We start from the raw sequence: 12,280 nt of genomic DNA, 5'->3' as shown, positions 1-12,280 counted from the left end.
TCTATGTTTTAAAAGTGAATTGCCTATTTTTTGTTCTGTGGCAATTTTTGTTCCTCTTAAAAACCCACAGGCAACATGACTTAAAAGGGCATAAGCCTGAGTGTGTATGCTTTCCACCTCTAGAGCTGTTCATGCTGAAGCTCCCATGGCTCTGCCCCAGCCTCCTCCACCCCGCAGGATACAGCCATGACCTGGGGCTGCCAACTGGAGGTAAAGACACAGTGCAGGAGGAAGGCCTTCGCCCTCAAGCCTCACCACACTTACATGCTATGCACATGTGCCTGATGTCTGGGGTTCATAATCCTTCAAAGTATAATGCAGCTACCCTGTTGAGACACGAATCAGTAGGACTTAAAAGTCTTCTAGCTTTCTTAAGCTGCTATTTTGCTTTAATATGCTTATGTATTCCATACTCCAAGATGATTTTTTTTAAAGGCTTTTTAAATTTATTTATTCATGAGAGACACAGAGAGAGACACAGGCAGAGGGAGAAGCAGGCTCTAAGCAGGGAGCCCAATGTGGGACTTGATCCCAGGTCTCTAGGATCAGGATGATGTTTTTATACTGGGGCAAAGCCTCAGCATTAGCTAGGCTGTTCTTGACACAGCTTTCTAATATTTTGGATTCTCTACTTTGAAGGGGCATTAAAAGCTTTGATTTAAAGAGCTAGCTAGGCAAAGGGCTTAAAGCTAAGGTGATAGTGTCAATAAGAAATGAGAATAATCAAGTACCCAATTCTTCATGTAATTCCCTCATTCTTAAAATACTTCACCAACCTGGGGCGCCTGGGTGGCTCAGTCAGATAAGTGTCTGACTCTTGGTTTCAGCTCAGGTCATGATCTCAGCATTGTGGGATCGGGCCCTGAATCAGGCTCTGTGCTCAGTGCAGAGTCTGCTTGCAGAGTCTGCTTGAGACTCTCTCCCTCTCTCTCTCTGCCCCTACCTCCACGCTTTCTCTCTCTCTCTCTCAAATAAATAAATAGATCTTTATAAAATACTTCACCAACCTAAACTCTAAGTTGGTTAATATTTTTCCCTTTTGCCTCATTCCTTTCAGTGATGTTTTAGAAGCCTTTTCTTGGTACTTTATAAACGGAGATAAATTATTTGAGAGAAAAAGAATCAAACCACCCTCTTAATCTAGATCAAAAGTATGCACACCCATTGCCAAAAAGGCACATTTGTATAGTCTATGTTTTCACAAGAAAAGTGAATACTCATAAACAAGGTTATGTTATTACTACATCAACATAACTGAAATCCCAAATTTGAGATATTTAGTTGTGTCACAACTGTAATCCTTATTATTTACGAGGAAACTCATTTAAATATTTAAAATTTTAAGACTCCCCATCTCATATACAGTGATATGTTAAATATTGGGGAAAAAAAAGTTTTTCTTCCATTAAAAATTCTCTTTTGAGACCCATTAGCAATTCCACCAAGCTCACCTCATCATAATAGTCTAATCATAAATTAAAGGCTAAATTTAGAAATTATTGAAGTAAAATAATTCGAAAGATATAGGAGCTAAACTGGTACTTTTTGTTTATCACCAGGATGCCTAACAATAGGCCTGCAGGTGCCACTCCTCTTGCAGTCAAATGCCACGGCACGGTATCACAGCGTGCACACCCTGTGAGTTACAGCTCAGACCAGCCAGCCAGCTGGCCTTTCATTTGTGCTTATACCCATTACAAGAAGGAAGTCACCAAAGAAATATACTGACAGCATATTCTGTGTCTTTAAAAAAATCTTTACCATACATGTGGTGTTCTTAATATTTAGATGAGGAATGCGTAAAATGATTACAAATTTACCATTAGAATTTTTGTGGCAGTCTACCTTTAACTATGTTTGTATAGAGCTTTAGTTTACAAATTGTTTTCATATGCTCCATTCACCAACATATCCTTGCTAAATTCTAGCTCCCATTAAAGGACAAGAAAATGCCATGCAATAGTTAGAGAAAGGAATAAAACATATAGAATGTACACTTGATGATCTTTGTCCTACACACACACAGCAGTACTGTACATATATGAGTCCACAATTTGCCATCTGGTCATTGAGCTTCACTGCACTTCAGCTCTTATCAACAAAAAACAAAATCACCTAAAGTAGGAAAGAATTCTAATAAGAACAATATTGTTTTGATAAAACAAGAGACATGAAAGGAAAGACATTGAGCTAAGTAGTTATTCACATGGAACTACAGAATGAAGATCAGATCCATCACTTTTACAAGAATAAAATTCTTCATTGGGATGTGTTTACCATACCCAATCTTTGATTTTTATCTCTTACCATAACTTGTGCAAAGAAGAGTAAGATAATTATAGAAACAAAAATTACAAATATCTTACCATATACTCCTTTGTCTAAAAGTAGTAAAAATTCATCCACGGCACTTCGCATCTCGTATTCAGTAAGATCCAAGAGTGAAACGACTTTGAAATCTAGTTGTCTTAACAAGTTGGTCAATTCATATACATCCACCAAAGGAGCTTTAAGCTTGGGGTGCTCCCAGTAATTCATATTTCCTATCAAAAGAGCAACTTTGTCCTTTGCTGTTAAACAAACAAACAAAAAAAAAAAAAGACGGGGGAGGTGAATGAGAAATTGAGAAGAGGACATAAAGATTAAAACAAAACCTATGGAAATGGCATAATTATAATAAAATGTCTGCTTTACAAATAAGATCTCATTACTATTTAATTTCATTTTGGAACTATCACTTTACAGTACAGAGTAGACCACTTTATATAGTAAACTCTACTGATGAACACAGGCTGATAACTCAAACAACTGAAACCAAACTTAGTGATGCTTTTGAGAACGAGGCAAAGGATATTTATGAGCTGCATATGAAGCATCAGTATGGTAACTAATATTAAATTAATACCTTCATTGAGTTACAACAAAAGTAGAAAATATAATATTCAGCTAGACATTTGGAGCAAATTTTTTTTTTTATTAAAATCCTCTTTTTTTTTTTAAATTTTTATTTATTTATGATAGTTACACAGAGAGAGAGAGAGAGGCAGAGACACAGGCAGAGGGAGAAGCAGGCTCCATGCACCGGGCGCCCGACGTGGGACTCGATCCCGGGTCTCCAGGATCGCGCCCTGGGCCAAAGGCAGGCGCCAAACCGCTGCGCCACCCAGGGATCCCCCATTTGGAGCAAATTTAAACAAGCAACATTAGTAATTGGGTTCCTGTCAATTAGGTTGTTTGGTGACAGTGGAAGAGGCTAAAGAAAAAAGAAATACCAAAAAGAGGAACGGGATGAGTTCTTGTCAGAGCAAGTAAGGGGAAAACCAAAGATGAGAGAAAAGCAGGGACTTAACAAGAACTCTATGTGTATTTTTTCAGTTGATGTGCTGTCTCCTTTTGGCTTCTTAAAAAACAAACAAACAAAGAAAACCTGGTTTGGGTGACCTTAGGGACATGTGAAGACCTTCTGTATGAACATTTTAACAGTTTATTTTCTGACCTTAGTGCAGAGACTTTGTTCAAAGATGTACACTCATCAATCATACAAAGAATTTTTATGTTTTTAAGGGGCAAAAAGATCCACATTTATGCCTTAGAAAGTACCAGCTAGCTTTACCATATATAGCTTGTCCCAAAATGGCGGTAGAAGGCTGGTCTTTAGAACTACACCTTTGCTAGTCTGGGGTGGGGTTAGTGGTTAAAGATCTGAGACCAGGCCACGGCAGTAGTAACCTGTTATGATGTTTTTCTTGAAGACTGGCAGTAGGGGATGGGCAGCCCAGATTATGGTACAAACCATGACAGAGACACAAGGGAACAGCAGAGAAGGTGTAGCAAGAGCATGTGGCAGTACTCAGCCAACTGGCCAAGGAGCCGCCCTGGGTAGGAGTGTGAGCCTTGGACCGACACAGGCGAGGACTAGGTGACCAACCTCTGTCCCTAAATGCTGAATAAAATTATTATGAACACTACTCTTATGAAATTGAAACCAGCACAAATCATCACACTGCTGACTTGATGTCTGCAATAGGGAACAGAATTTCCAAAATTTCAAATCATTAAATGGATTAAAACTTTTGGGGAAACTTCTTTTCTTTCCACAGAACATTTAAGTCTAGTGTTAAGGAAGGTCTGGAGAAAACTAACACCAACTCAAAGAATGGGACTCTCTCAAAGTGAAAGAAAACCCCACTGTGTGAAAAGCCTCAATACTTTTATGTCATGGTATCTTTATTCTATATTTACATTCTTAGGGATTTCTTGCAAGTTGCTTATTCCCATGAATATATGTATTTTAGGAAAATGAAATCATACTTAAGCATTTCTACTTTAGTAAAAGTTACTTCAAGTCCTATATAAATGATAATCCTTTATTCAAAAGAAAAGGTCAATTATCAAGATTATTTAAAACATAAGGATTCAGGGATCCCTGGGTGGCTCAGCGGTTTGGTGCTTGCCTTTGGCCCAGGGCGCGATCCTGGAGTCCCAGGATCAAGTCCCACATCAGGCTCCCTGCACAGAGCCTGCTTCTCCCTCTTCCCGTGTGTGTGTGTGTGTGTGTGTGTGTGTGTCTATGTCTACCATGAATAAAAAAAAAAAAAAGATTCTCTCTCTCTCTCCCCCTCTCCCTCTGCCCCTCCAGCTCACTCACTCAAAAAAATAAAACAAAACAAACAACAACAACAACAAAAAAAACATAAGGATTCAGGGCAGCCCAGGTGGCTCCGCGATTTAGCGCCGCCTTCAGCCCAGGGCCTGATCCTGGAGTCCGGGGATCAAGTCCCATGTCAGGCTCCCTGTGTGGAGCCTGCTTCTCCCTCTGCCTGTGTCTCTGCCTCCCTCTCTTCCTCCCCCCCCCCCCGTATCATAAATAAATAAATAAATAAATAAATAAATAAATAAATAAATAAATCTTAAAAAAAAAAAAAAACCCATAAGGATTCAGACATAGTTTCTACTGAACTGCTTTAGTTCTTAGAATCATTGTAAAAGTTGAGGACACTCAGGATAGATTTCAATAGGAGGCAGTATAAAACTTAACATTAGGGTTTTTTTTAAATTTCTTCTTAAATAAACTAGATCGATACTCTTATACCAAAGTATCCACTATATACCAAAGTACCCAGCAAGACTGTTAGCTGACTAATCCACAGAAAGAAAATTCTCAGTGCATTTTTTTGTTAGCACATTAACCCCCTCAGAATTTAGACCTGTGGATACAGTGACAGACTCAGTGCAATCTACCTCTAACTGTGTGTGTGGGGGCAAGTAAAAGAATATGTGTCTCTGGCTTATACCTTACAGCCCAAATCATGGGTTCCCAAAGTTTTTCAGGTAGTAAAGTATTTGTAAATCCCAGAGGGTTTTTTTTTTTGATGGAATATTATGATAATTTAATTCTATATATGTCCTAGACTAAGTTTTATTGGCAAAAAACAATTATAAGGAATATAACAGGAAAAAAAAAATCACTGGAGTCTGGGGGGTAAAGGACCAGCTATCAAACTAAGTTGTTTTTGCTAATGTCAATTCTTTACTCATGGATTGAGTCATCTATTTAGAAAGAACACTTGGCACAGTTTACAGAAGGCCAGGGTTCAACGATTTAAAAACTACATGGCACAAAATGTATCGGTAGTTGACCATAGCTCTTTAAAAAAATTTTCCCTAATGACTATTTTTAACGGCCAATTCCTAAAATATCTTAATGCATTTTCTTGAGTTTAATGGTAATACAGATGATGGGTAAGTGAATCTTACCTTGCCCAATCTACATGTGAAACAGTTCCTTAGTGACAGGCGAAGTGCGGTGCATTTGGAACAGAGAAGCAGACTGCAGTGGTCAATATAAGAGATGACAAAGACCCATTCCAGGAATTGGTTGTAGAAAAGAAAAGGAAAAGCCAGACTTTAGAGGTACGACAGAGAAAGAAGCAGTAAAATGTGAAGTTAAGGAGATAAGGGTAAGGAATCAAAGACCATTTCAAAATAGCAACTACATAAGCAATTCATGATGGTTTGCAAGTGATAAAATAGATGGAAGAAATCTTCTGAAGAAAAACATTTACTGTAAGAGCCACCCACAACTTCTTGAACATAAACCATTTATTGGAAAAAGGAAACATAAATGCCAGTTGATCAAGCAATAGAGTAATAAAACCACTTCAGAAAGATATTTTAACATGCTCCTAAGGCATCTTCCAAAGCTTAATGCAATGTATTCTTCAAAAACTGGCACAATGTTACAGCACTAATTCCACGTCTAATTATTCTGACAGTGTGTTACTCATCTTGTCTCATCCAAAATAAATAATATTCTTAAGCACCTGGAAAGAACCTGACACAGATTAAGTGCTATTTAGGTATTTGCTAAATAAAAAAATCTTTGGCTATCAAAAATTGAGTATTAGCATCAAATTTGACTGAATATACAGTTCTTGTTGGTTGCACACAATCTTTTAATCTCTGTGTCCTACAGAGTAAAGTCTAAGCCTACTTCCCCAGATGGGGTAAAAGGGAAGACCTCTGAGGAGCCACGCTATCCTTGTCCTCAGGGTACAGAACTGCACCCCAGCCCCCCCACCCTGAATGTGGGCAGCCCCTAATTCTCTCTGAACAACATAATTTGGTGTGAGACTTGCCAGTTCTGGATCTAAACCTTAGGAAGTTTAGAAGATTCACACTTTTGAGACCCAGCCACCATGTAAAGAAATTTAGCTACATGGTAATATCACATGGGGAAGGAGGAGGACAGGGAGGGGAGAGAGTGAAGTAGGCCCACAGTTGTACAACAGGAAAACAGAGGAGCAGAAATCCTGTTTAAAGGGGCAGCCACACTTTAGCACAGCTACCCTCAAAAGCTACCACTTTTCAAAAGAACGTAGAAATCTAAATCTGTTCCCTATGTCTGGAAGGTCCTTCTGTTCATCTTTTTTTAAAACAGTTTTTTTTTTTTTAAATTTTTAAGTAATCTTTACACCCAATATGGGGCTCGAACTCACAACCCTGAGATCAAGAGTCACATGCTCAAAAAAAAGAGTCACATGCTCCACTCACCAAGCCAACCAGGTGCCCCTTTATTCATCCTTTAAAATATAGAACTGCTATTGCAACCTCTCTGCTGCTTCTCCAATCTCTAACTGCACCAAGAGATAGTATTAATCACTTCTGTGTAACATGTGCAGGTTCCTGGTTTACTTATTTGTTTGCTTGCATGTTGCCAAAACAAAGAAATCACCCCACAGAAGTTGACTAGGTCCCAGAAACTGAATTCATAATCTTTTAAAGCTCCCTGTTCTAGAATTTCTTTTACAAATATCCAAAATAAAACATTTGGTCTCAGTGTCATTTAAATATTTAAAATGTCAAATTAAAATATCTTGAATCCCTTCATGATCACCATAAAAGCACTGGAAAGTTGCATTTTGACGAAGCATTTTATTTATTTATTTAAAAAATATTTTTATTTATTTATTTGAGACAGAGAGAAAGCTCATGAGAGGGGCTGGGAGGGGCAGAAGGTGAAGGAGAGAGAGAGAATCTCGAGCAGACTCTGTGAGATCAGGACCTGAGCTAAAACCAAGTTGGATGCCCCTATTTTAACCAAGCATTTTATTTTATTAAGTAGGTTCTATGTCCAGGGTGGAGCCCAACATGAGGCTTGAGCTCATGATCCTGAGACTGAGACCTGAACTAAAATTTAGAGTCAGACACTTAACCAACCAAGCCACCCAGGAGCCCTGTGACCAAGCATTTTAAAGCTGTACTCACCCAAAGGCTGATCAGCTGTTTGCTCTTTATTGTCTACAAAAAGATAAAAATGGAAAAAAGATAAGGTGTTATTGTCCATGATACAAATATCTGCAGGGTTAAAGACCAATGGAAAAAATGAACAATAGCAGCAGCATCAAAAGACAGAATGTGGTTTCTAACAGCTAACTAACAATTTTAATATTTTCAGATTTTTAATTAACACACCTGGACGGACAGAGTTAGAATCAGGGCAGGGGAATGTTTTCAGTAATTAACTACCACAGCTGGGGGCAGTAATCTTTGCTATGCTAGGTAGAAAGTAGTCTGAAAATGGTGGGTGGTGGTAATAAGCAGTGCAGGAATGGTTAGCAGTTACCAAAGGCTTGCCAGGAACTGTTCTATGTGCTTTAAATAAAATGGATTTAAATAAGCTTCACCCTGTCTAAGATACATACTTCCTCCATTATATACATAAGGAATCTGAGGCACAGAGAGATTGAGTGAGTCACTTGCTCAAAGTAATTGAACTAGTAAGCCTCACTCCACAGTCTGCGCACTTTGCCATCTATATACATAGAATAAGAAACCTCCCACCCCAAGGACCATGCAGGGAAAGATGGGAGTTGAGTCAGTAATGTGTCCATTATTATAGATAGGGTAATTCTGTTTTTTTTGTGTGTGTTTTAGATTTTATTTATTTATTTGACAGAGGTAGAGAGTGAGCCCAAGCAGGGGGAGTGGCAGGCAGCGGGAGAGGGAGAAGCAGGTTCCTTGCTGAGCAGGGAGCCTGAGGAGGGACTCGATCCCAGGACCCTGAGATCATGACCTGAGCTGAAGGCAGACAACCAACTGACTGAGCCTCCAAGGTGTCCCTGTGTCAGTCTCTTAATGGTCCACGACCCTCTATTTCTCCCCACTCACACATCTTTTACTTCAGATAAAGATACTCCATTAACTGCCTTTTTATGACCTAGAGTCATACACAATGATAAAAATATACGTTGATATATTCTGCTGCTGTATACTTTTCTGTCGTCTTACAATCTAGAATGTTTAATATTTTACTTGCATGAAATTATCCTTCACGTAAGTATTAATTTCAATCCTAAACTGTATTATTTTAATAAAGGAAAAAATTACTAAGACTGCTATAGCAAAAGATTATCTAGTTATTGTATTCAAGCTAATGTTTTATGTTTATATTACTCACCAGGATGTCCAAGATTATCTAATTCATCTAAAATGAAGAGAAAATAGACCAGTTTTATATAATCGAACCACCAATTTAGCATAAGTTGTAAGACTAATCAGAGAAGTAGGTTTCAAGCTATTAAATTATGTTGTAATATTTCATTAGTTTAGAACTTTTCAAGTGCCTTCAGGGAGAAGCCATGCAACTACTAAGCGTGAGAGAATGTTACTGTTGATACATGTAGGACTTCTGAGCTATTGCTACTTTCGTTAAATGACAAAAAGCAGAACAGACTCATTCATCATTTGTTCAAAGTTTTAGATATTCTGGCCTTTTTTTTTTTTTTTTTAATTTATGATAGGCACACAGTGAGAGAGAGAGAGAGAGGCAGAGACATAGGCAGAGGGAGAAGCAGGCTCCATGCACCGGGAGCCCGACATGGGATTCGATCCCGGGTCTCCAGGATCGCGCCCTGGGCCAAAGGCAGGCGCCAAACGGCTGCGCCACCCAGGGATCCCTATTCTGGCCTTTTGAGACAAAAACAGTCAAGGGACAGACAGGTCTTTGGCCTCAATCGAAAACTCTGTGAAACTAGGAAACAATTTCAAATGATTTTTTCTAGTAAACTTTTAATTTTGGAATTGTTTAGAAGAGTTTGAGATGTGAAACGAGTAAAGAAGAGTTCCCGTATACATTCATAGCTTGCCTCCCTATTTTAACATCTTATGTTTAGTAAGGTGTATTTGTCACAATAAATGACTCATGTCCTTTTTTCCCCCTGGGACCTCATTCAGGACGCCACATTACATTTTCTTTTTTTTTTTTTTTTAATTTTTTTTAATTTTTATTTATTTATGATAGTCAGAGAGAGAGAGAGGCAGAGACATAGGCAGAGGGAGAAGCAGGATCCATGCACCGGGAGCCCGATGTGGGACTCGATCCCGGGTCTCCAGGATTGCGCCCTGGGCCAAAGGCAGGCGCCAAACCGCTGCGCCACCCAGGGATCCCCACATTACATTTTCTTATGTCTCCTTAGGCTCTTTGTTTTGAGTGTCTTAGGCTTTCCCTTTTTTTAAAAAAAAATATTTTATTTATTTATTCATGAGAGACACAGAGAGAGAGAGGGAGAAAGGCAGAGACACAGGCAGAGAGAGAAGCAGGCTCCATACAAGGAGCCCAATGTGGGACTCGATCCTGGGAATCTGGGATCAGGCCCTGAGTCAAAGGCAGATGCTCAACTGCTGAGCCACCCAGGCATCCCTAGGTTTTCCCTGTTTTTGATGGTCTTGACAGTTGTGAAGATTACTGGTGAGGTACTTTGTGGAATGTCTCTCAATTTGGATTAGCTGATGTTTTCCTCGTGCTTAGACGGGTATAATGTGTTTTGGAGGTACAGTGGTTTCAGGATTATTAACCTGTCTGTACTCTCTGGTGAAAGGACAGATACAATCATTTAAGCAAATACCCATGACATTACAGCCATCTATTTTTCCTTTGCAAATCTTATGAAGATGCAAATTAGCATTAGCAATAAATTACAAATGTTACACTGTTCATAAGAGTCACAGAGGAATTTAACTCTTATCTATAACGTAAAACCCATGAAAGAGTATCAACAACTAGAGTACAAGGCTCTGTACAATTTCTTTTGTCTCTTGTCTTAGAGACTTCATTCATTTCTAGTTACTGAGGTCGGCACCTTGTTCCTCCTTCCCCTCTTCACTGAGGTTGCTGCATACATTTGTAACGCATTTAGATTCTTTGGTCATATTCTTCATTCCATTCTGGGATTCCCCCTCCCCTGACCTCCCACTAAATGATTTAAAAAACTTGCATACATGTATTCACCATTACAATGATCAGACTTGTTTCACTGCCCTAAAAAAAAATCCCCTGACTTCACTTATTCAATCCCCATCTTTTGTCCTGATCGACTACCTTTAATAAAATACATAAAGTGAAATAAGTGATATCATGTTCTGCGGTTAAAAAAAAAAAGATACGATGTAGGATACTGTTAAGGGTATGTGTCAATCCATCAATTATAAAACATCTCAACCTTCACACTTTTTTTCAAAAGAAAAGTTGGATCTAATTCTCCCATTTGAAGTTTCTGAAGTGGTTCCATAGTTGGATCTTCATCTCGAAGTGTGCTGATAGGTTTATGTGAAAATGAGAATTTGACTGTGTTTGCTACTGTAAAAACTATAGAGATGATCATACAGGGAAAGAAACAGCACAGCAAAGGTGGTAATTTCCATGTAATACCTCGAAGCCAAACAGCAGTGCCACTTTATATCTGTTCTTAGAGATATCCAACTTTGGAAAAGTTTAGAAATCATGCAATTAGGCAAAAAGAAGTAAGAAAATGAAGAAGAGTTTTTGAAGATTTCTTCATATGCTTCCCTCGTGTAAGGCCTCTATAGACAACAGGACTGGAATCCCCCTCATGCTAGAGAACTCCTGTTCAAACGTATGCATTAGGACGAACATAGTAATTACAGCATTTCAGTGTGACACCACAGAGATATGAAAGGCAGGAAAACCCAGGAAATACAAGATTCAACTTTTTTTTTTCACTTTACCCAAGTAGACCCCAAGATTATACAATAGTTTAAAGAAGCAGACATTGAAAAAATACTTTGCTATCTGCAAACAAAATTCTGTAAAACAATGTGATGTACTAAGAGAAGGTAACGTAAGTATTAAAATGTACTCGTTAGAACTTCTGTACAATGCTTTGCATAACTAAAACAAATTTAAAAGTTTATGTTGAAACAGATTTCCCAGTTGTCTCTCTATATATTATGGTAAAGATGACATAGTAGATTAATGTACAGACTTGGAGTTTCAAAAAATGGATCTTACCAATTTTATATTGAATTAGAAATATTAGATATTTGATAAGACATGTGTTCAACAGGAAATTGCCTGTCCTGAAACTGACACGGAAGCCACATGCGCATCTGAGCAGCTGATAATCATGGCTAAAAGGATGGCCAAAATCATTTAAACCATTATCCATGGTAGTATGCCACCAGTCTTTGAACAAATTTCAAATTAAAGTTGAGCAAATTACTAAAAATTAGTTTGTAATTTTGTAAAAATTAACATTAAGAATTAACTGCAAATGCTCCCTATTCATATGATGTGCAGAAACACTATTCTTACGTGCCGTAGAAAATCAATGGAAAATTAGTTACTTTAAGTGTGTCAGTTTAACAGTGTCCCTGGCAATTTACAAAACCCTGAGACTCCCGTGAAATTTCACCCTTCTTAGAGCTAGTATTTTTTCCATGACTGCGCGCGCAGGCTAGAGCACTCCACCAAACCCCAGAG

General features: G+C 38.4%; 1 protein-coding gene across 2 annotated transcripts in view; it reads right to left on the bottom strand.

Annotated features, from left to right (window-relative positions):
* The window catches only part of LOC129495500 (mucosa-associated lymphoid tissue lymphoma translocation protein 1), a 62,983-nt gene that overhangs the window by 20,456 nt on the left and 30,247 nt on the right, over positions 1-12,280 (bottom strand). For both annotated transcript variants that reach the window (XM_055303069.1, XM_055303070.1), the window contains 3 exons: positions 8,960-8,986; positions 7,768-7,800; positions 2,367-2,570 (listed from right to left, as the gene is read on the bottom strand). In XM_055303069.1, coding sequence (XP_055159044.1) covers positions 2,367-2,570; positions 7,768-7,800; positions 8,960-8,986 — 264 coding nt within the window. The remainder of the gene's footprint in view (positions 1-2,366; positions 2,571-7,767; positions 7,801-8,959; positions 8,987-12,280) is intronic.

The sequence above is a fragment of the Nyctereutes procyonoides genome, unplaced genomic scaffold (assembly GCF_905146905.1).
Source record: "Nyctereutes procyonoides isolate TBG_1078 unplaced genomic scaffold, NYPRO_anot_genome, whole genome shotgun sequence".
Lineage (NCBI taxonomy): Eukaryota > Metazoa > Chordata > Mammalia > Carnivora > Canidae > Nyctereutes > Nyctereutes procyonoides.
This window is presented reverse-complemented; position numbering and strand designations above follow the sequence as displayed.